Source organism: Carassius gibelio, chromosome A1 (assembly GCF_023724105.1).
Source record: "Carassius gibelio isolate Cgi1373 ecotype wild population from Czech Republic chromosome A1, carGib1.2-hapl.c, whole genome shotgun sequence".
NCBI classification, from domain to species: domain Eukaryota; kingdom Metazoa; phylum Chordata; class Actinopteri; order Cypriniformes; family Cyprinidae; genus Carassius; species Carassius gibelio.
Window position 1 is genome coordinate 9,642,737 of NC_068371.1, and position 24,875 is coordinate 9,667,611.

General features: G+C 36.3%; 2 protein-coding genes across 3 annotated transcripts; one reads left to right on the forward strand and one right to left on the reverse strand.

Moving 5' to 3' along the window:
• The first annotated feature begins 467 nt into the window (after nt 1–467).
• On the forward strand, nt 468–16,275 carry LOC127987002 (uncharacterized). Of its 2 annotated transcripts, none has more exons than XM_052589301.1 (21): nt 468–530; nt 666–793; nt 1,082–1,187; nt 1,278–1,371; nt 5,996–6,152; nt 6,241–6,430; nt 6,773–6,895; nt 6,989–7,042; nt 7,627–7,746; nt 7,869–8,027; nt 8,416–8,469; nt 8,562–8,604; nt 9,871–10,084; nt 10,502–10,581; nt 10,993–11,100; nt 11,203–11,283; nt 14,607–14,711; nt 14,868–14,989; nt 15,074–15,196; nt 15,525–15,573; nt 15,687–16,275. In XM_052589301.1, coding segments are annotated over exons 1-21 (2,193 nt in total). In that variant the 5' UTR covers nt 468–528; the 3' UTR covers nt 15,768–16,275. The 2 variants fall into 2 exon arrangements, with proteins under 2 accessions (XP_052445261.1, XP_052445331.1); XM_052589371.1 differs by having other exon boundaries at nt 484–575.
• Nucleotides 16,276–17,830: 1,555 nt separating this feature from the next.
• LOC127987134 (mitochondrial dynamics protein MID51) lies at nt 17,831–23,081 on the reverse strand. Its single transcript, XM_052589438.1, has 5 exons — nt 22,943–23,081; nt 21,846–22,000; nt 21,455–21,608; nt 19,763–20,088; nt 17,831–19,080 (listed from the first exon to the last, which is right to left on the reverse strand). Exons 2-5 carry the CDS (start codon nt 21,978–21,980, stop codon nt 18,301–18,303), a joined length of 1,395 nt encoding a protein of 464 aa, XP_052445398.1. The 5' UTR covers nt 21,981–22,000; nt 22,943–23,081; the 3' UTR covers nt 17,831–18,300.
• Nucleotides 23,082–24,875: the final 1,794 nt, after the last annotated feature.

The window sequence follows — 24,875 nt, forward strand, 5'->3', positions numbered from 1 at the left end:
AAAAGCCAATTTATTATTAGTGATACTTTTTGTTTTTTCTCTCAGCTTAGTCTTTCTTCCTGTTCCATCAATGAACCACACTCCAGCTCAGGTTTCGGGAATGCGCCTTTATGTTTGTTTGCCAACCGACATAAAAAGTCAAAAGAAGACCATTTTGGAAAACACCATAACATCTGCTGCCAAAAATATATTACAGAAAGAGAAATATTCAGAAGGACACCACAGTAAATACTAGATACAAAGCAAATACTCGACCAAACCGGAAATTATACTTATTTAATTGAATGCTTGAGGGAAAGGTTAATAAATATAATGTACAGTATAATTTTATTTAAAAAAATTTAATTTTATAAAGTTCTGTTACTCTGGTCCATGCTACAGTATAGTGGGTAGCGGTAACGTACCTTAGCGTTGGATGCCCCCCCCCGACATAGAAGAAGAGGATGATGATTTCCTCAGAGTCACGTGAGCCAGCTAAAGCGCCAAACTTTGAACGCGAGCGGTCGCTGACGGTTCATTCGATAAAACATGTAAGTTTTTGACTTAGTTACAAAAGATATCGAACGAAATAAATGGTAAGTGTTTACTTACGAAACGCACACAATGCCAGCTGAGTTAGCCTGGTTTTAGAGGTAGTCTCCTCTTATTGATGTCATGTTTTGTAGGACGGAGCACGACATACCTATAATCATTTTGAGCGATGACGACAACGACGAAGACGATAAAGGTGACATCTTGATGACCCACAATGATTCCTCTGTGCTGATCGTTGAAAATGAAAGGAACAAAGCAGGTAGTCTGTGTTACATAAATAATTAAACATGACACACAAAAAAAGTTATCATGGTGAGCACCATAAACGATATACCATACAGCAATACCATGTATTATTTGCATATACTGTAGTAGTAATGGCGGTTTTTTTTATGACCATGGTAATATAAATTTTTCCTTCTTGTACAATGGCAGTAACGTTACATAAAGGTCATTAACGTACCATATATAAACAATATGGTTTATGAATACAGCAGTGCTTGACTAGCACTGTGTTCTGTTTCTCTTTGGTTTCTGTTGATCTCAGATGTATCAGAAAATCTCGAGGAGTTGGATGAAGACTTGGCCATCACATACTTCCAAACTGCAACAGTGCTTCCACACGCAAGATACGACTGCACCCTGGCATTCTGGTCAGTACAACAGGGACTCCTCTCTTATGTTAAGGACTTGTTTTGTGTCTATGAGTGTTTATGTGTCTTTATGTGTTTGTTTTTTTCTAGTCGAGCAGAGCAGGACCTTTCAGGACCTCTAGAAGATAATGAAAAGCACTGCGATCAGTGTTTCTGCTATATCTGTGACAAACTGGCATCCATGGTGAGATCACTTACTTCTAACCTAACTCAGACTCTCATATCTGTCTAGAGTTTGCTTTAGTGGATGAAACTTATATGCAAATTTTATCTAATGACAAATCAGAAGGCGATAGAGCCTATTACATATTTTTTTCATACAAGAAGTGAATAATGTTTTGGGATGTTGGAACCATTAGAATTATACATTTTTTAAATATTTTTTTTCTGAACTAAATTGATTAAAATCAGCAAAAATAAATGAAATTAAACTGTCAAGGAAAGTCACAAATAAAATGTAAGTCTGACAGCAAAATTGTCAAATAAGATTTATATGTGTGATACAGGGTAGTATCATACAGCCGGAACACCTCGGAAAGCTACAAAGATGAGCTTTAATGGGCTAGTTGCATATCTCCGCCATCTTGGATTTCCGGTCTTGCGAGTGTGTGCGTAGATATTTCCGGTTGTGCTAAACATCATTGCAGAGAACCGGAGAAGTCCAAATATTACCTTCTATATGTTAACAGATTTATAATACCACTTCAAATGCAAATAAGATCACTATACTATACTATCACTATACTATAAATGTATAAATGAAACTTGCGCATGTTTGGGTCCGGTTAATGAATTAAATACACTAATGTTCTCCACTGTTCACGAGATGAAAGTTGAACTCATGGTGTGTATACACAGCTATATATTGTATTTTTATCTTACCAAATATGTAAATGTACAAATAACTTATTTCTCGAAAATGTTTGCATTATTATTATTTTTGTTATATTAAATATTTACCTCGTGAGACGTGGGCTGCGATTTATCTTCAGAAGTATCCATTTCTCAATTGTACACATACATCAGTCTGTCTCATCATTATTTTCACAACATATTTTATTATTTACACCGTAAAAAATACATGACTAATTTTAATATCTGTTTAATCTGATAATTAATGCAAAAGAATAACAATATACATAGCTGCTCATAGACAGATAATGATTTATGCTGCAGATCTTTCACAAAACAAATAAACATAGATAAAAACACACATGAATGCAAACAGCGATCTTTTATTTAATGCAAACCTACCATAATTATATTACGTTTAATTGTACAGTTAGTTATAAATTATGTTATCAAATAAAGTTAATAAAACATGCTTTATCAGAAATCTCTGTGCGTCTTGTTTGACAGTCAGAAACACTGATCTTATATAACAGTCAGAACTAAACCAGCACTTAAAAAATTAAAAGTATTGCATATTTGAGTGGTTTGTGTCTGAAAGAAGAAATCCCTGTGGACAAATTAACCTGACGTCGATGCTGATCCGCATAATCAAGTATAAGGCAATCTCCGCGTTGTATCCTGATGAATTTCCACACAGAGGTACGCAAAATGTTGGGAGGATGTTTCCCCGTGTTTTGATATAACACTATCCACTGTTAAATTTGAAAATCATTAATTATATAAATCTTGCCAAGTTTCGTATGCAAGTTTCCCTTACAGTCAATGCGAGCGTCGCAAGACCGGAAGTAAGTATGCACACACTCATGTCGCTGAAGCTCACCGGCGCCATCTTGTGCACCTAGCCCATTAAAGGTGCTGTAGGGAACTTTTGTAAAGATTTTTTTTTTGACATATTTGGTAAACCTGTCATTATGTCCTGACAGTAGAATATGAGACAGATAATCTGTAAAAAAATCAAGCTCCTCTGGCTCCTCCCAGTGGTCCTATTGCCATTTTCAGAAATTAATCCGCTCCCGGTAAGAAACAACCAATCAGAGCTGCGGTCCGTAACTTTGTTTGTGTTCAAAATGTAGAAAAATGTATATAATAAGCGAGTACACCATGAATCCATTTTCCAAACCGTGTTTTTGGCTTGTCCTGAATCACTAGGGTGCACCTATAATAAGTGTTTATATTCGGACTATTTTAGATTGCTTCGGGGATACCACGGCGGAGTAACCCAGTACCTTTGTGATTCTTCATAGACATAAACAGAGAGAAGTAGTTCCGGCTACGATGTTCTTCCGCAAGACGCAAGCAGTTCTGTTTATTAACCGCTAGAGCGTCAAAAGTTACCGACTGCAGCTTTAAAGGATTGGTTCACTTCCAGAATAAAAATTTTCCTGAATTTATTCACCCCCATGTCATCCAAGGTGTTCATGTTTTTCCTTCTTCAGTCGAAAAGAAATTATAAATAAGATAAAAATTAAATTAATAAAAATTAAATAAGAAATTAATTTTTTGAGGAAAACATTCCAGGATTTATTTTTTTCCATAGAGTGAACTTCGACAGATACAATGGGTTGAAGGTCCAAATTGCAGAATTGATGGAGCTTCAAATGGCTCTACACAATCCCACCCAAGGAATAAGTGTTAAAAGTTAAAATAAGAAAAAAATTCTATACTTTTTAACCAGAAATGCTTGTCTTGCACTAGCTTGGTGATTTGCGTCCATTACTTCATGCATTACATAATTGTGTTGGAAAGGTCATATTTTTTCCTAGTGGAAAATATCTTTTAGGTTTTAAAAGATTTAAACATCCAGGATACGTACTCAGACGGTCCATTTTAAACAATAAACTGATCCAAAGACATGTGTGTCTCTTTTCCCATTGGTACCTGTTGAATTCCACTATATAAAGAAAAATCCTGGAATGTTTCCTTAAAAATCTTTCCTTTTCGACTGAAGACAAAGACATGAACATCTTGGATGACATAAATGGGGTGAGTAAATTATCAGGGACTTTTAATTCTGGAGTGAGCTAATACTTTTAAACATTATTATTTTCTTAGTAAAATCGTATATATTTATTTATCATGGGACAAAGACTTTGAAAGTTCATTGGACATACCAATGAACAGATAATCATAAGGCATCCTACTTTTATCATATATCTACACTTTCTGGATCATCTTCATCCACACTGGTCTTCCTCGACATTCCACAATATGCTTACCTTACTTACTTGAGTCATTTTTAAATGGAAACATTTTATTTGACTCTAGAGCAGGGGAGTCACACTCAATTCCTGGAGGGCAGGAGTCCTGCAGAGTTTTGTTCCAACCCTGCTCTTACACGCAGGTTGCTCTGCTACTAAATTAATTTAAAAATGCCAATCCATATACAGCTATGATCAGCTGTTCCTTCATCTTGGCTTAGCTGAACTTTGTTACGGAAAAGTGAGGAAGCTACATGACCCGTGGTGCGCTTGCGGTATTCTGAAAAGTTGAGATGTTTTTAACTTTTCCAGGTGCATCCGCACCGCATGGAGTTAGAAACATCTAAACTTTTCAGAATACCGCAAGCGCACCACGGGTCATGTGGCAAGAACTAACCAGTAAGCTTTATCCTTTCCCATAACAAAGTTGAAAGCTCAGCCAAGATGAAGGAACAGCTGATCATAGCTGTATATGGATTGGCATTTTGAAATAAATTTAGTAGCAGAGCTACTGCAAGCGATTTTTAGTGCTGCAAATCCATTTATCCTTTGCTGAAATTTTTGCGTCTTCATGGAGAGAGCAGGTCATGGATGCTTAGTAACGGCAGACGCCTCATGAGCGCAACTGCCCGAGCGCTTTGGAAAGACGGAGAAAGCCGTGTGCCTAGTGTTTTCCATGAGTTTTTAAGCGCGATATGTGAAAGGCCCCTTACTCGTCATTGGGGAATCTAGGAGTGTGACGTGAGGGGATCCCCCAGTATTACAGCACAGCGGCACACAAGCCATGACACAAATTTACGGAAGCTAAACAACCAAAAGCAATATATGTCTTCCTCAGATGTAATGTCAGTTCTGTACTTCAGCGTTGGGTAAAATCCCATTATAATCTCCTTTATGGTAGAGAATGCTGCTTAATAGGCCACAGTAACCGCCTTTATACAGTCTATGGTAAAGGCAAAGATGTTGAAATAAACATTCACATTCACACAATCAGCTTTTCCACATGCCCAGATAATCAAAACTTCTGCTTAGCGTCTGCTCCATTTCTGCAGATCAGTTTTTGTAACTGTATTACTTAATCCACCTGTTGCTTTGGTCTTCATCAGAAGCCGCTTGCACCACCTGCTGGTGAGCGACTGACAGGAGATGGAGATCATGCCTCTGTGCTCTACTGCTATTCCTGCAGCTCCAGGATGTGAAAAGGCAAATTATCTGCCGAATTTTAACCACTGAATTTGTAGAAGCCAATTTGGAAAGTGAAATGAAATGGACCGACATTTGTCTGTCGAATATTATACATCGTATTTTTAAACCGATTGAATATTTTGGAAGTGAATTCTGGAACGTGAATATTAATTATTGATTTTTTAATTATGAAAAGGTGTGTGAAATATTTTTAATTGAAATATACATTTCAGGACCTAAAAATGCAATCCTTGGAAATACAAGGCATTAAAATGCAAGTACTGTTAATGCAATGCATTATTTTTCAGTTAGTGCTATTCAGCATGCTTCTTTGTTTCAAAGACATATGTCATTATTTTACTTCCATAACTGAATCCTTCCTGAAGACAGTTTCTTCACATGGTGTATTGATGAGTCCTAGGCCTGGATTGTGTTTTGATGGAATTTGTCCATCTTTACTGATTTAACAAACATCAGGCTAAAAACATGCCCACTTTTGTTTTTATTTAAAAGTGTGAGTTTTGGACCATCCCTGGGATTTGCCACTGTAATGCCCATAAGCACAGTGTCTACTGGAAGGCCCTCCGTAATAAGAGTCTGATAGGATTTCTGCATGAGCTGAACTTCACCTTTGACCCACTGGACATGGATTCAGACCTACGACATGCAGGTATGTTCTCTGACTTGACTAATCTGCAGCTTTATTGTCTTAGGTCCTTTGTGGATATTTGAATCGTTTTTGTGTGTTTATGTGGTAGAAACTTCACTGCAGAAATTTGCTGGAAGTTTAGCAAAGAAGTATGCTACTTTTTTGTTGGGCTTTGAGAATTCCGGCAAATCCCCAAGCTGTCCGTGCACCTGTCATCGCAACATTAACAGAATTACACATTGTAAACCCATTGGACGTAAAGGATGTTATAAACGTCACTTAAAGCTTCAGGAGTATGAGTGAGTGATTCTTCTTTTATATTATTTAAACATTTTGTAAATGTTATTTTGCTAGTTGAATCATCATAAAATTATTTAATAAACCAAATTTTGAAGAAAAAAATGGTAGCTTAATTTAGAAATAGTTTCATTTAAATTATTTAGGTGGAATTAAGAAAACTGGTTTAATGTTATTTTAGGTAAGAAATAAATGTTTTAAATGTAGTGTTATAGTAGCAAGATTGTATGTATGATAAATAATAGTGATTCTTGGCAAACACCAATAATTATAATCAAATTCAGTAATCAATGCAAAATCCTGAATGCTTGCTATGTTAAAATTGCTCTTTTTGATTCTTGCAGTTACACTGTTGTGAGTCAACATATCAAAATGTTTTTGAATGAAGCAATGAAAGAGAATCCAAAGGCTTGTGTTGTGATGCTATTAGGGGCTATTAAGCTCTTTGTCACCCACACGACTCCTGGGTAATCTATTTTACACTCTTGCACATTTGGATCCCTGTTTTTGCAATGTAATGTATAATTACAGGTCTTAGTGTGTTATATCTCCTTTTGCAGAAATATACATGCTACTGACACTGTATCTGAAACTGTGTCAATGCTCCTGTGGAGGTAATGGTACAAACAAAAGTCATTTTTTAATGCGTTTACTAGTCATGGGCCGATTACCGGTTTCAAGGTATACCGCGATTTGAAAATGTCACGGTTTCAAAACCACTTTTATTTTCTATTTATACAGTTCCTGCAGTATGCGCTGTTTTATATTATTATAACTAAATGATATGAAATGATATGAATATGAATTATATAATGAAATGATATGAATATGAATTATATAACTAAATGATATGAAATTATATGAATATGAATTATATAACTAAAATTAATTAGCTAATTACAGATTTAGGTTAAATAAAGATGTCAGTATTCAATTTTTTCTTTTTTAGGAAACAAATCAAAGAAAAAAAATTATTCTACTGTTTTTAATGTTCTGTTTGTTGCTCAAAAACTACATATATTGGTTTAAATATACCCAGTCATTTAAAAACATTTCATGGCTGTAACACAATGACGTGAAACCCTGATATTTTTGCTTAAGGTTATCGAACCGTAAAAATCTCATACCGGCCCATGCCTAGTGCTTATTTTACTTTGAGTTTGCTTTTTCTCTGTCTTAAACTATGTTTGTCTTCCAGATTTATGATCAAGGTGTGGACGCTTTTAGTTGTCTTTGATTTTTCCAGCTCTTTTATAAAGCACTTGGAGTCCTTCTACCAGAAGCTTCCTCTGCCTTCAAACTGCACATTGCCAAAAAGGTAACACCACCTACCTGCTGTAATTTTTTTTTTATTTTTTTAGCTTGCTTATATAGTATATTGTTTAGTTGTGGTCTGTGATTGATTGAATAATGATTGAATTATCTTTTCGTTGGCTACAGTCTGAGTGTGCTACCTTGGGATGATTCCTTGCTCTCTGCTGTGATGAAAGGTCAAAACATCACTGGAGAGAGTCAGGGCAAAGGTCGGAGGCATAAAGTCTTGTGTGAACCTGTGGTCGTGATTCAAGCGAGAGTCAGTAAACTTCAACAGCAAAACAAGTAATGCCACTTCCTTAGTGTACTTTTTATGCTCTGTTTACTAGATATTAAAACACTCTGCATTTACTTGAATGATATTTGCAGTAAATCATATAGGCCTGCAAAGAATTTGCACACAAAGCTCAGCAGCTGTTGAATTCAAATATCGGTCATTCAGGTTCTATGCATATTTAAAGGAAAGGTTTTTTTATTTTTATTACTTGGAGTAATTTAAATAATGTAGCAATAGCTAATAATAGTTTACCAACGTGTTTAATACATTAAATACAACCCTTATTAAATCCATGCCAGGGTTTTTTCACTTGTAAAAAGCACAGAGCTTTGACCTTGCTGTAGGCCTTGCCCACTATAATAAAATTATAATCTATCTTTTTAACATGCTTGTTAGGAACCGTGAGCTGGCTCGCTATCTCAAAGTTGTCAAAAGCATCAATAATACCACGTGAGTTCCAGCTGCGTATTATGAACATACATTGTGTTATATATGGAGATTATTGTTATTACTATTTATGGTACTGTCTGTCTGGGATTTAGGATGCAGAGAATGAAAGACTTGGTTCCCCTCTGCCTGTGTAAGGTAATTAGAAATGAAGCCTTTTCCTTCAGTGCTTTTTACATTAATTCACTTCATATTCACAATTCTACACTCGTTTTGAGAAATAAAATAATAATAATTTGCCCAAAAAATTTGGTTAATTTACTTGCCCTCACTCATCCTATGCAGTGAATGGTTGCAGTCAGAATGAGTCAAAAACTGATAAAAGCATCACAATAATCCCAGCCATCAATTGACCTAATTTTAAGCTTTAATAAATTCAAGATGGTTTTAACTTTTAAACTGCTGCTTCCAGCTGTAAAGCTATTTCATCTGAATTAGGAGAGAAATATCCACAGATCAAGAATTTAACAAGTTTAAAAAGCTTTGTTTAGTGTTGTTGTAAACTCAGAAGCATAGACCAGGAGACTCATGGGTATCTTCAGCAGGACTCCTCATTAAAGGGGGAGGGATACATTCAGTAGAGGTGGAGACAATCTCACCCATAGCGTGCAAATGAAGTACAGGAATCAGCCCGACACTGGCATTTTCCCAGCCTTGATCTCATCAGCATAGTGTCATTCAAATGCATAGGTGCTATTCCAGTCAGTCTGACAGTATTGCCATATTTTCAGATTATCACAGAGACAAAGGTACAGTTGTGCCTTGATCTTAAAAAGCCAAATGGTCAGGAAGAGCATAAAGACAAAAGGTTATCTAAGACACTTGGGCTTCCTGATTTGATCTTCTTAGAAATATCATCCTTTTTACCTCAATATGTAAATGTACATAAATTTTTCAGTTTATATTTTATTACATTGGAACCTAGATTTAACATTCTACTAATTTGTAATCCCACACAGTCCAAAATGTGTCTGTTGAGTTTGATGTGTGCGGACAAGATCACTGGATGAACTGGAGGAAGGGTTATGAACTCCTATTTTTGACCAGAAGCAATGGTTTAAAGTTAAGACGTCTCAATCGATTTGTTTCTTAGAAGCAAGCAGCTTTTTGCTTCATAAGATGTTAACTGATGGACTGAAGTCGTGTGAATGGTGAATGTTTTTGTCACTATCTTTTGATAACACCCATTCACTGCAGAAAAGTGATGTAGTGCTGGATTTCTCCTCAAACACAAACTCATTTACATCCTGGATCTCCTGAATGTAATTACGTTTTCAGCAAATTTTCATTTTTGAGTTAGATATAAAGTCATGACTCTCTGGGGTTTTCAAACTTTAAGGAATTCACGGCCAGTAGCCAAGGACCCATTTCCTAAATTATAAACCTGTATGTTTATGTGTTTAGGATGGCGACTACACTGGTGCAGTGTCCCATATTTTATCACCGATGCCTGGTGCCATGTGCCTCGCCTCCCGTCTCACACCTCAACAGTTCAGAGCTTATCTCCGAATTCTCACGTCAGGCCACGCCCCTGATGTAGCACAAGAACTTGATTCAGCAAATGGCCATATGATCCCACCGGATCCTTTACTGAGCACTCAGTGGAGACCCATCAAAGGTAGAGAATTGACAGTATTCTTGTCAGAAACATACGCAGAAATAATGATGGTAGGTTCAGATCATATGACCTATCACCGTTGTGTTGCGTAGCACTTTCATTGAGTAAAATGTAAGAAAAACTGACAACTCTTAATAGTTTATGTACATTAAAACAGTCAGGTGTATTCGACTTGTTTTTTGAAGAAATGGGACTAACTTGGTGACAAAAGAACATACTTTTCTAAATAGTTTTTTTTTACTCAGACGTTTTTTCAGTCCTTTTTAATCCTATTCAATGAGGAAAAATAATGTATACATTTGCACACTCATTTGACAGCTGCTGATCACATAACTTTCAGATGAACGTGACTTTTATGAGCAGTAGCATTCAGACGGAATGCTTTACACGTGATGTGTTTCTGTGCCTTCATTAAAGGTTCAAATCCGTTCAATATGATGGAGGTACTGAAGTTTGCACTGAGGGTTTTGGACTGTAACCGCATTGTTTTTGCTGATGTAGGTAATACAGTATAAAATGTCACTTTATGTAACTTATTATTTCATGTGTAAATACTCAGTGTCCTTTTTTTTTATTACACTCAAGTGAATTTAATACTTTTACCATAACATTTTATATATATTTATCGCTAGCTACCAAAATACACTTGGCATTCATTATCAAAAAACATTTTGTCTCTGTGTCAAATAGTTTATTTAGTTTTTTTTCCTTGCATACTGAATGTGCAGGAAACAGCTCTGGTCATTGTGATCATCAGTTAGATGCCACCTGTTATAAAAACATCATTTTTTTAACTCTTCATGTGTGCTGGCTTTGTAGGCTTAGTGCTCGCTTGCAACGAGAGTGTGCAGTAAGTGCCCTTTTAAGGTCTGGCATCTTTTATAATGGATGTCTTTATATGTTTGTAGTCAGAAACTTGGGTTTATCTGCTCAGCGTTGTCAGTTCCAGTATTACTACTGTAGATGGTATTCCTGTTGGAGCCTTCTATGCTGAGCCTGACGTCACCTATCAAACGGTGAGAAGAGTATATTTATTTATTGTCTGTTTGGATGGGGAGAGGGTGGGAAAACATAAGATGTTTTAAGATGGAGACTGATAGATGTTTGTTTCTGCTCAGGAGACCAGAGACGCTGCCAGTGCAATTCTTAAGGAGCTGACGACAACTTCCTGTATACAGATCCCCAAAACCTTTGAGAGTGTGAGTTTTAATCAATTAATTATATCCATATTTTTTTTGGTCTAAACCATAGACTGTAAAAAAATATGGACGTAGTGTCCGTGACGTCACCCATAGACTCCTCAATAGCGGTTTTGAAGCCTAAAGTGTGCAGAGCGGGCCGTCGCCATCTTGGAAGCGTGTCACCGCGCGACTCTCCCGGATAATCGAAAATGGGCAAAAAGGCGGTTTGCTGAAAAAAAGGTGGATTGCTGAAGCCAACCCCAACTAGCGCGACTGCATTGTCAGCAGCGGCAATCCACCTGTCACTCAAGTGGCCACGCCCTTAATTATGCAGAACTTTAACGCTTAATATAATTTAAACGGATGAGTTATAAAAAAATTCACCCCCCTCACAGCTGTCATGAAATTAGCAATATAGACCAAAATCTTTTTTTGAACCAGGCTGTAAACATGTTTTTTTTCTGCTGTAAAGTTGGGCATTTTAACATGGGGAATCTATGGGACTGACTCTCTTCTGCAGCCAGCCTCAAGCGGCCAGTCGATGATTTGCAGTTTTAGTCACTTCCTTTTTGGCTTCACGAGAGAGAGCGGGAGGTTGCCGCTCGGTCTAAACCTTAGATTAGTGGAGACTGGTATTTGTGGTAAATGGCAATATCTATCAATCAGGGTGTTTATTTATATATATATATATATATATATATATATATATATATATATATATATATATATATATATATAGGGGTGTAATGGTACGCAAAAATCACGGTTCGGTACGTAGCTCGGTTTTAAAGTCACGGTTCGTTCATTTTCGGTACAGTAAGGGAAAGAAATGCGAACATTAAACTGCAGGTTGTTTATTACTATAAACTTTTTTTAACAATTTGTTTACACTTTTTTAAAAAAAATACTTCTTAATAAAATATATATAAAATAAAAAAGAATAAGAAATAAATTATTGCCGCAAAATTCTCCACTAAATAAAATACTCTCAGTCTCAAACCAGTATCATATAATAAAATATGATGAAAAATATAAATAACTATGATTACAGTGCAGCATTACCAATAACTCATTATTTTAATTTCATTATTCCGTTGGACCAATCAGAATTAAGAGCAAAGGTCTGTTTAAATGCAGACGGGAGCTGCGTTTGAATGACAATCGTTTTTTTCCTAGTTGTAGTGATGTTCACACTTGCGTGATGCCTTTTGAAAACTTTAGGCCGGTAACACACTGGCATATCGCACCTGTCAAACATATACTGTTGACGGTGTCCTTTATCAGTAGGCTTTATATTTATGCTCAACATGAAGTATAGATATTGTTGTCGTGAAGACCAGATCCTGGTCTATCGGCGGCCTCCCTCTATGTCACCTACAGCAGCAGCAGCGCTCCAGCGCCGCGTCAGGCACGATTCTGGTGTGTAAAGACACAGAAAACTTGAGGCAGCCATCTCAAGTTTTATTATATATATATATATATATATATATATATATATATATATATATATTAGTGCTGTCAAAATTAGCGCGTTAACGCATTCGATTAATTTGAAATATTTAACGCGTTAAAAAAAAATAACGCAATTAACGCGGTTGCAGTTTTTTTTTATTTCCAGTTGTGGCCTATGTGTGTTCAACGTGCAAAGAAATATGGATAAGACCAAGGAAGGACTTTTAGACGGAAAGTTTCAGTATAAAACACATTACTCTTCATTTAGTCTGCCACAAGAAACAGCAACATTAAAATCATGAACTCAAATGTCATTGTTTAAAATAAAAAAATAAAAAACAATGACTGTAACAGTGCGCAAATCAGACCTTTCTGTAACGCTAACGTTAATAAGCTTAAATGAAAATAACGAAATAATTGTGTAGCGGAGTATTTTTTGTACACAGTGCCGCGAACTGTCAATCACTCCTGTACGCGCGCATCACTGTCCTCCTCGGCTGCAGCAACTTGCGCTCTCTCTCTTCATCAAGATTTAAAACAAAAAGGGGACAAAAAGATCATATTGTCTTTGTGCATAGGCTATAGATTAATTAGATAAATGAATATCTAAATTTGTGCCTTGCCGTCTACGGTATTTTTTTAGAACTTAGAAAAAAGATGCTGCAGCCATTGAGCAGCCAGCGGGGGCTGCAGGACGACTCAACCTCCGCAGACATTTTTTAATGTTTATCAGACAATAAATACTCAAGATTTTGCTTTAGTATAACTCACAACGAGTTTCACACACCTTCTCCGGCCACGTTGAGTTGTTGACACTTAACAGTGGGAAAGCGCCACAAATGCGCTATTCACTTGTATAACTTAAGGGTGAATGGGTAATGTAGTTTCTGCTCTGGGTGGGATGAATTAGGAAGCTTGCATTGTGAAGGGCGCTCTGAAAATCGGCAGTGCAGGTAAAAGATTAAAACCTCTATTAAAACAGATGTCCAAATGAGCGTACCGGTACGCTACAAGCACGTTCTGGGCGCACGGAGAGGTGGCGGTACGCTCAAGAGCTATATTTGGAAGTGGTGGTACTGAGTACCGGTGCATACCTGCCCACTTAAAGCACTGGCAATGACTATACTTTGGAATTTTTTTGCAGTCCACTTAGAATTCAACATGGAAATCATTTTTGTTGTTTATTGGCATTGATTGTTTTGAAATTCAAATGGTACTTACATGCCTGTGTTTTTATTTCTGTAATAAATATGGCTTTCAAGCCAACAGTTAATTTGGAGGATATTGATGGTTTATTGCAGGTATGTTGTTTACATGAGAAAATCTGTGTTACAAGTTAAACAAAAATTCCAATAAACAATCATATTTTGAATTTAAATAGTTTCTTTGTCTTGAGTTTACATTAATTATTTACATTTTACATTTACATATCCAAAAAGTTTCAGTCTTTTAATTGCGATTAATCGCGATTAATCGCGATTAATTTAAAAAAATTGTGCGATTAATTAGTTAATTTTTTTTAATCGATTGACAGCACTAATATATATATATATATATATATATATATATATATATATATATATATATAAAATTGAACAATAGTTACATTGTTCATGTAAAAATAAAAAATAAAATTCTTTGTTGAATTTTTTTTCTTGATAGTGTAAGTTATGTTTATTTCACCTAAAAAAATCAACGTTAAGAGACTTCGCAACATCATTGCATGCCATAGATGCGTATGTGTGCATGTATATAGTGATAGCAAATTAAATGCACAATTTGTTTTTTATATATGCCTGACATAGTTTACATAATACTTGTTTAGATATTATTCATAGTTTTTGATTATTGGTGCAGCATGTAATGATGTTTTACTTTCTTTCCATTAGGGTTATCCTGACCAGGGTAGACTGCTGTTGGCCACTCAGGCTTTGGTGGTGCGCATTTTCCACTCACAGCTTAGGCCCATCCTCAACGTCATCATGTCTTTCAGGGTGCTTATTTTATCTAGTTTTTAGTCAACATGGGCAAGTTCAGACCTTTCATGTACAGCTAAAAAAAAAATAATAATAAATTTAGAAGTGTTAGTATTGTATCATCCCATGTTAAATTCAGTAGTCCTGATTTTGTGCAGTGTCTTTTGCTTTCAGTTCAACCTCTGGGCGCTCCGTTGGTTGTTCTACAGTCTACTGGTGAGGCCAGAAGTGCTGCACTACCTCCTTTGCTGTCTTCTGGAGGAACTGTCTGATGAGCGATACCAACTCCTACAGAGGTAAGAATGTGTATTCTGCTCACACACATTCACCAAAGCAAAAACCTTCATGTTTAGCATGTATGTGCTTTATATCCACTTCAGAAAATGGACTGAAACCGAACATTCCCTGGTTGCATACTTTCTCTTCATGTACTTCTGGGAAAACAGTGTGGTCCTGGACCTGAACACCTATCCCACCAATAGCCTGCTTGCCACTTGGAATGAGTAAGAAGCAGCAGTACATCACTATAGTATAGTAACATGTCATGTCATTCATGCTCTTTATTACATAATCATCTAGATATCCATTACATATTTCAGCACAGAGTGTGACGGATGCTTGAATATTAAGAGGCAATTTCTAATGTGTTAGATTGCACTGGATGTTTTGGATATTCCTGGTTTATTTTGTCCAATGGGATATATAAAGGATGATTGGGGATTAAACAGGAATTCCACTATAAAGCAATTCAGCAATTTGATAATTTGTTCAAATAAAAGTGCATATTATGGAAATGAATGTCAATAATTTGCAAATGATCTTTGATTTCAGATCACAAAACCCTTGGCAGTTAAGCTTGAAACTGTATCTTGAGTGCAATGTAAGATATTTTCCATTAATTCATGTCTTGGTTAAATATGAACTTTCAAATATATATTTGATTAAATCATAATATCTTGTTTTTAATGTGAGCTACCTTTCTCTCTCTTGCAGGAGGCCAAACTTACTCCAGAAAAACGTAAAATCCTGCATCTAATCCAGCAGCAAGACAAAATGGGTCTGACCAGCATCTGACCGTTTTAAAAACAAATAGTTTTAATGTGCATACAGTGTGGATGTAATGTTTTCAAAGATTATAAGCGTCAGATCTTTTTTTTTTTTTTTATATTATCCAGAACTTTGTTTTTCTTGTCTGGTAATTTACCGTTATTTTGCAACATTATGCACAATTACAGGACTGTGATCAATATCTGGCGAATGTTAAATAGTTATATTCAGCAACAGAACAATACACAATTCTTTGAGCATCAGCCGTAATGTAAATAAATGATAGTTTTAAATCCAACACTGATATGAAGCTGTTCAATTTTGCTTTGTTGTAGATTACTTGGTTGTAAACTGATATTTCTCTGGAATCTTTGCACAAGAGATTAGACCAAAATATTACAACTTCAATATTCAACATCCTTGTCAACAAAATATCAAAGCATGCAGAAAGTGTAAATATGTTGTTATTGCTGGGCAAAAGCAAATTTTCATTTGAAGGCAATAAAATCTAAGCATTACAGTGGTGCAGTACACACATTGTTGGCAATTGTTACAAAAAGTTTGTGTAAATGACTTTTTCAGAGTTTGAAAACAGAGTTTGTGGTGTAGCTGAATCTGGGGAGATTGGGTTGAGTCTCCATGAAGTGCATTTTGTTGAGTTCAGATAAATAGTTGAGGATTTTCTAATCTCTAAAAATTCGGAATGAAAACATTGTGCCCATGTAGTTTCCCCAGGCCTTCTAGGTGTATTGCAACATTGTGAAAATGTTAAAAGGAATGCTCTGGTGACAAGCTTGCTTTGCATACTTTGAACAAACATGAAGTATGTGTTTCCACGTTTAATGTGGCTCCTTAGTTCCACCAGCAGGTTGATAAGAGTACTGCTGTAAACAGGGCAGTGTCTTCTGATCCACATCTTGGAGGCCAAGATGTTGGCAAGTAAGGGAAAATTCGTGCAAGTCAAACAGGACATCCTGAGTAAATTTTTGTGTGCATATATATATATATATATATATATATGGCTTCAAATTAACTGTCTGTAATGTTTTTATCTTAATGATAGCTGCTAAAATGTACTGAAAGGGTGACCAGATTCCATTTTTACAAGTTTTATTGATTTATTTTTAAATATCCCTAGCAAAAATTCCTCTGACAGTTGCTGAATATTTTAAGCTCATCAAGAAAACAGTGAATGTTTATGCTGCATACTAGTGGAATTTAACCCTCCACCTGAAAGTCTGCTTAATAAGTCGACATTTTGACCTTCCATTGTTTCTGGGTCTGAGCCTCTAACCCAGGTCCGAAGTCCAAACTTGGTCCGATGTCCTGAAGAGTTTAGCTCCAACCCCATTCAAACACACCTGAACCAGCTAATAAAGCTCTTACTAGGCATACTAGAAACTTAAAGACAGGTGTGATAAAGCAAGTTGGAGCTAAACTCTGCAGGACATCGGCCCCATGATATGGACAGCCCTGTTCTAATACATTTCAACAGCCATTTATGATCAATATATTTATAGCACACCCTTAAGCTTTTAAAGAGATAGTTCACCCAATAATTTACCAAATAATAACCGTTAGAGGGAATGTTATTTTTAGGTCATAAAAAAATAACCATCCTGCAACATTCTGGGAGCGTTATTTTATGATTGCAAAAACTAAAACCTAAAAATAAAGTTCCTAGAATGTTATTTCTTGGTTCTCAAAAAAATAAATAAATATCCAAACGGGAACCAAAAACTAACATTAAAGGAACGTTCTGTGTTTTCTGGGACATAACCTTATCAGCAATGTAGGATCTGTATGAACTACCAATATTTTTGTTTCTGCTATTTATTATTTTTTAAACCAAACTTGTTTGCAAGTTATCATTTTACATGTTAAATTTAAGTTTAATAATGTATTTTCAAAGCCATTTATCCTAGTATTGACAAAATGCTAGAATGTGGATAGGTACCTTTTTAGATAACATTTTTCCACAAACACACTCAGTAGGTTTGCTACTTTATAAGCAAGAATAACAGACCAAAAGAAAATTCAATTTAAAAAAAGTATATAAAATATATATATGAAATATATCAACAAAAGCATTGCATTACTGCTTTATTGTCTTAATATTAATTATTTGCTTCTTCAGAGTTAACACAGCTTTGCGTAGTCTGTGATTTCTGCCATTGTTTATAAAAGCTAAATAATAAAACATATACTCATGGTAAACGCAGAGCTCAGAACAGGTTACCAACCAAAGAAAATCCATCTTAAGTCACAGTCAAATGGTCTGAACTATGAAAAGCTTTCTCTCACTTCTTTAAAATCTACATCCAAGCAGAGTGTCTGTCTAGGTATGTGCTGCATAGTCAAATGGAGCCAATGTCACTTCAAAATCCCCTTTAAAGGAGTAGGTAATTGGAAATACACATACATTTTCACACATAAATAGACACCTTATAAAATGATATGTAATTTTACATTCATTGTTTAAAGGTGCATTAATGCCAGTTGCCATAGAGAGTTTTGATAAAAGTACTATTCTGTGCGTAGAAGGAATAGGAGGAGTGTATCAGATCAGTAGAATCTCAGGTTCAGTTACAGCAGAGTACAGCATATAGCCCATCTCATCAATGTCGTCCTCATTCAAACCCTGAAACAGATTCAAATTAGGTTTGAAGTAACTAGGCAAGATTCCAGTTTCCAAATATCCGATTAGCTCAGTGATCGCCTGAAGGAACCTGTCAGCGAACGCTGATTCCGTCCAATCTGCTTCATTTTCACTCATGTGTAGGATGACATTGCTAAGATGGCTAGCGTTGAGCTTGCGCAGTGAAGGACAGTTGCAGCACACCGCCTTTAGTGTTTTCAGGCACTTCCTTCTGACCCCCGAGTCTGCTTTGTCAAGCTCTGCTAGTCTGGCTGTTTCGCTAGTGTATAGGCTCTGGTACCAGACGTAGTCGAATGACCCAGTGATCTCTCGTTGTGCCATAAGCGTCATCTCACCAAGGCGCACTGTTGGCAACACTGTTATATAGAAGCGTTCTCCACTCTCATAACTGCTTTGACTTAACCCTTTAATTTCCAGTTTGAGCTCAGGAGACCCAAGCACCGGTCGCACCTCGCACTCCAGGGTTCCGGTCAACAATGGCCAGTTCATTGATTCCATCACTGTCTTGCCTAGTTGCTCAGAAACAAGCCGCGATGACAAGTATCCAGCCAGCAAATGTCGATCCCAGTAGCTCCGCCCCCTTGGGAAGTACTCAAGGTTTTCACGGCGCACCATGCAGAATTGAGGGTGACCCAAAAATGTGTCCTCTCCCACAATAGGTGTCCACAGACTGGACTCCAACTGTATGAAACACATTTGAAACAAATTTAAATACAATTTCAGGGCCAAGCACATGGCCATTGTAAGGTCAATACTTAAGATCAAAGATCCAACTACTAATATTGGAAGGCTTGTCTGAATATTATCTAAACTAAATATTGTTACAAAAAAAATTATATATTGTTTATTATATTATATTATATTATGAAAGGATGTCCAGTTGTAGGTAGGAAGGCCAACCCTAGCTCCGCTCCTGCATTGATTGCATTAAATATAATTTGCAAAAATTAACTTATATGATATTATAAAAATGTATTATATACTGTATAATAAAAACATTTATTTGGTGTTTTGGAAATTTATGGGGGACTTAGTTTTTATTTATATATAATATAATAACATAACATAACATAACATAACATAACATAACATAACATAACATAATATAATATAATATAACATCCTGGCGTGAAAATGTACATGGAGATTTGAACAGATAATGGCCCAAGAAGATTTGAGACAATAATATACAGAAAAACAAATATATTTATGATCACCATAATATAATATAAATGTGTAATAAAACTGCAGGCTATGAATTTCTATGGGTCTTTGAGATGTATGGGATAGCAATTATTGTTAACAGCAATTTTCTTTTTTTACACCTGCAAGTAAACAAGTGGTCTACATAGAATCTTGATACCTGTAGGGGCACGATCAAGCAAGCATGGTCGGCTTTAACCACTTGCAGGTTGTCGATCAATGATCCCGCCAGCGTCATGTCTCCCAGTGGCATATCTGGGTGTTTGTAGTGCAGGAAGGCCTTGATCTCTGTGGCTATATCTAACGCTCTCTGCTGTGCGACAGACACCTCCTCTGCTGACAGACAAACACGTGTTCTGTAGTACTGCTGCAGACGGTCCACAAACGTCATCACACACAGATCCATGTGTTTCCGTCGCTGAGGTGGGTCAGCGTCACAGCAATGGGGCTCAGGTGAGGGCAGGGGAATGGCTTGGGACAGCTCCGCTAAACACAGAAAAGGGTTTCTACTTAAAAACAGCATTCACAGCCAATTTTAGTTCCATAACATGACATATTTTTTAGTGACACAGATGTTCAGTAACAACATTAATGCTTAAATAAATACCATTAAAGGGGGGGTGAAATGCTATTTCATGCATACTGAGTTTTTTACACTGTTAAAGAGTTGGATTCCCATGCTAAACATGGACAAAGTTTCAAAAATTAAGTTGTACGTTTGAAGGAGTATTTTTGTTCCAAAAAAACCTCTTCCGGTTTGTCACAAGTTTCGGAAAGTTTTTTTCGAGTATGGCTCTGTGTGACGTTAGATGGAGCGGAATTTCCTTATATGGGTCCTAAGGAACTTCTGCCGGAAGAGCGCGCGCTCCCATACAGCGAGGCTGAGCAGCACAGACATTTCACTGATCAGAGCGATTCACTGATCAGAGCGAGAGCGTTGCGAAAAGTCACAAAAGGAGTGTGTTTTTGGTTGCCAGGGCAAGACAACCCTGCACAGATTACCAAAAGAGAAACAGCATTAAGGGCCCAGTGGATGGAGTTTATTTTTACAGAGCATCAACGGAGTTGTGCAAGTGTTTTTGTTTGTTCCCTGCATTTCGGATTGCACATTGTTTATTTCTTAAGGATTATGCAGTCCCAACGAAAAAGGGTCACGATTGTGTGTTGGAACCGCAGGCGGTGAGTAAAACTGCTTCAAATATCTCTGTGTTGTTAACTTAGCTATCAGCGCGTAAGCACATCAAGTAAACAACATGCGATGTTGTCATCAAACTGCACTTTCCACATGTACAGCTTAAAAAAAAAAAAAAGACGACATAAAGTGGAACTTAGTCATTTTCCAAAACCGCTAAGCAAGTATATACAGTTTAAGTACATACCACATAGAGACGCCTTTGCTGATGCTGCTCTTGTTAAATTTCAGCCTCTGGATCTGTGTCACAGCTTCCACATGCTCTCAACGCAAAAGCCTACTGGCACTCGTGATTCTTTAGCTCCGCCCACACGTCACGCCTCTAGGCGCTCGTGTTTTTCCGGGAAAAATCGGTACAGACTATCTTTCTCTCATAAATATAATAAAAATAAAGACTTTATGGAGTTATGAAGGATGCAGTACTACTCTATAGGTACTCAAGATTAACAGGATATTGAGTGAAAACGAGCATTTCACCCCCCTTTAAGACATTTACAAATTTGAAAAGTAGAATTAATACATTTAGTATTAATATTTTTTGGCACTAGCATGCATAGATGAATTGTGCAGAATAAGACCCTATATATGCTCATTGTATTCACTTCTTGTTGTCTTTTAGCAATAATTCTTCTTAATAGAGGTTAAGCATGTTCCACGTACCTTTCTTTGTTGCGGTAGCAATCCGTTTCATGACCACTCCTTCTATACTCTTGTGCAGCAGTTTGGGGGAGGCACGAACCAAACTTAACTCCTCCCAGCTGTCTGTCATCTTGTCAGGCTTCTCATCAGGAGGCCTACCAGCACGTTCTATCAGCTACGACATCACAGGAAGAGGAGGAGGAGACCATTTTTTTTAAATAAATAATCAAAACAAGCTTAGAATATTAGAATAGAATATATATATTTTTTTAATGGAAACTTACAAACCAGTAAATGCAGACCTACTGTGAGCTACAAGCTTTTTTAATTAATTGTTTACGCACTCTATAAACAATATAATATCATCTGACCAACCAGAACTGGGTAGTAAGCAAAAATAATTAATAATCACCCGTTTCACAGCTAATGTGGCAATGCCCAGCACCGCAGCTCCGCCGACCCCCAGCACCAGCCGGGCATTGGACAACAGGAAGTCAATGACAGCGGCAATCCCATCTTCTCCTCGCCTTTTACCAGAATAATACATCACTTCCTCTGTGAGACTGTCTGAAAATGTCAGTAGAGACTTATAGTGCATGACCATTTGATGTCACTTGCTCTTCCACACATAAGGGTACCTCCATGGTTTATAGAAATCTATCATGATACATTCTGGGCCTCTCTGAGGACAAAATAAATTATCTATCTATCTATTATCCAAATGGGCATTATGGGCAGGAGCCCATGCACGCTTGGGGCTCAAGCAAGGGGAAGACATTTTTTTCAAAGTGTCTATTTACACTAGTTCTGCATACCAACGTCTGGTTGATATAATCAGCAGAGGTGCTTCCAACAAATAGTACTGTATAATTGTGTGGGGCGGGGGGCTTTACAAGACATTGTGCCCAGGGGCCTGTAATCTATAGATCACACTAGTAAATCATGGGTGAATATCTCATAGACACCTTTTAGGCTTAATATTTCTATTCCAAAAAGATTAACCGGTTCACACGCCTGCCAAGAACTAAATTCCTAAAGGTATTTTACAAAAAATAACAGAATATTCTTGGCCAGATCGCATGCAAATGAAAACAAAATAAATTCTACATTCATTGTTAGAATGTTACAGTTAGTACACATTAAATTAAACGAGGCCTGCATACAGATGGACTTTAAAACCCAGATAATTGTGTTTTCAGATAAGACAGTCACAGTGTGCAAAACTATTTTTAACTCTCAGTGGTTTACATGTGTCATGTTTACAGACGTGCTATTTCACACGTTTAACGATGAATTGTTTCCCTTGCTTAATATTATACCTCCAAACTCGAATACTTGTTTTCAATTGTTCAAATGATTGAGAATCAGACTACACTGAATCAAACGATATTGTTTCGCTGTGTTATTAGCGTTTGCTAACATCACCAGCTGCCAAATGCATAAAACTAACACACTTGGTGGTATTAAACAATTAACAGTTTATAAGCACGAGTTAAACCGCTACCTTACCTTTAAAGGGTAATGTCAATTCAGAGCCATTGGAGTATCAAATTGCGTAGTTTTGTCCAGCACGTACTTGCCCTCTCAACTATAACAAACACCTGATACGTCACTATCCATCTGATTGACGTACATATGGACCAATGAGATCACAAATAGAAATAAACGTCAGAACTTTACAGTGCGTTTCTTCATTTCTAAGCACGGACAAAAAGGAAAAATCATGTACAGTCATTTATTTTATCAGAACGGCCCAACATTATTATTTTTTTTTTTTCATAAATTTAAAGTACTTTTTTATGTGAATTAAAAACGTTTTTATCATTTTGATACATAAATTGTATAATTTCGTATTATTTTTAGGTTCTTATACTGGTATTTTCTTAATCCATTGCTTGTGTAATGTATGGAAAATTTGGTCACAAATTGGAAAATGTAAATATTTAAAATATTTTTTATAAAATTTCCTTTACATTTGTATGGCGAACCGTGAAACAAATTAAATAATTAATTTGTACTTTAGTACTCAATTGTACATTCTGCTGTTAAATGAAATTGTTTAAAACACTCCAATCTAGTTACTATCAAGTGTTATATTTGTATTGCTGATTTAATTTACTCATATATACACTCTACTATAGCCTATATCATTTATTAAAATTATAATTTCATTTTTAGTACTTTGGCTATACATTTAGTGCTGTTTTATCACCCCTCTATAAACTGAAAACAGTAATACGTCTCCCCTAGAACCTTATGTAAAGCAGTTACATTAACACTAGCCTATAAGCAACACAGTAATCAACCCAATATGGCAGGGATAGGCAACATGTGGGGCAAGTTTCTTTTTGATGGGCGCTCGAAGGGGGTCTTGCCCAGGGCGTATAGATGTGTGATAGATGAGGAAGACTCAGAAAATGTGCAGTGCTGGGGGTGCTCGCAGGACCGGTTTGAAAACCACTGTTCTAGTGGACAGTTACGCACTCTTTCCGCTTACAAACAGCACTTGTAGTAAGAACCTGTGGGACATTTATTGGGTGACGTCATGGTGCTATCACACCTGACTCACTCATCAGCTCATTAGTGGAGACTGTAAGACCTGAAGTTTGTGTGTCAGATAGAGGGAGACATACAAAATGTGCAGTGCTGGGGGTACTTCGTGGAGAGGTTTGAAAACCACTGACCTATTCCATATAGATTCAACTCTAATTAAACACTAATCAGTCCTTCAGGCTTCTTTGAAAACTACATCGTGTGTGTTGGCCCACCAGGAATTGAAAAAAAAAGAAGTTTGAAATTGCTTTTGAAATTTAAAAGTGAGCTACAAAATACAACATATATGAACCTCAGTTTTCTTTAGAACAAGAACAATAAAGAATAGACAGAATCTTTCAGGAACATCTCCCTTTAATATTTTATGCATTCTAATCTGCTCCATTTGTTTTCAACCTTTAAACAAAAATAGATTAATCTGTCAGCTTCTTAAATACAAACTGTATATAGAATCTCATGTAGTCAAATGCACATTTACATCGTTCTTCTACATTTTTATTCATTCTCAGAAACACAGTATGAAAATAATAAAAATGTTGTCATTATGACAGTCTTATAGAGGTCTCGAAGGTCAGCTGTTATTCTGACAATGAATTCTTTACTTTGGAAATAAAGAGATAAAACAAATCACCATGGTTGTCAATCAGAACTTGTTATAATGGCAACACCACTCTTAAATGGAAAAGAAAGAAATAAGTATTGAGAACAGAAAGAACTTCATTCAAATGAAGCGATGACTATTTCTTTTTTTATCCTGTTTCTAGAAACATGGGGATCTAATATTGTGCATGTCAAGCATATCAAAGATGATTCTAGGTCTGAGATTCGATTTGGTCTTTGTAAGTAAAGTCATTGTGCACTGGCAAAACAACTGACAAGCCACTGCAAT

What these genes read in the sequence shown, in the direction of transcription:
- LOC127987002 (XM_052589301.1), top strand. An exon ending in TTAAAGCTTCAGGAGTATGA is followed by an intron (nt 6,431 to 6,772) that starts GTGAGTGATTCT and finishes TGATTCTTGCAG; the next exon opens with TTACACTGTTGTGAGTCAAC. An exon ending in TTCCCCTCTGCCTGTGTAAG is followed by an intron (nt 8,605 to 9,870) that starts GTAATTAGAAAT and finishes TTATGTGTTTAG; the next exon opens with GATGGCGACTACACTGGTGC.
- LOC127987134 (XM_052589438.1), bottom strand. Translation starts at nt 21,980, where the DNA reads ATGTATTATTCTGGTAAAAGGCGAGGAGAAGATGGGATTGCCGCTGTC. An exon ending in TGCTACCGCAACAAAGAAAG is followed by an intron (nt 20,089 to 21,454) that starts GTACGTGGAACA and finishes TTCTGTGTTTAG; the next exon opens with CGGAGCTGTCCCAAGCCATT. An exon ending in GCTTGATCGTGCCCCTACAG is followed by an intron (nt 19,081 to 19,762) that starts GTATCAAGATTC and finishes TGTTTCATACAG; the next exon opens with TTGGAGTCCAGTCTGTGGAC.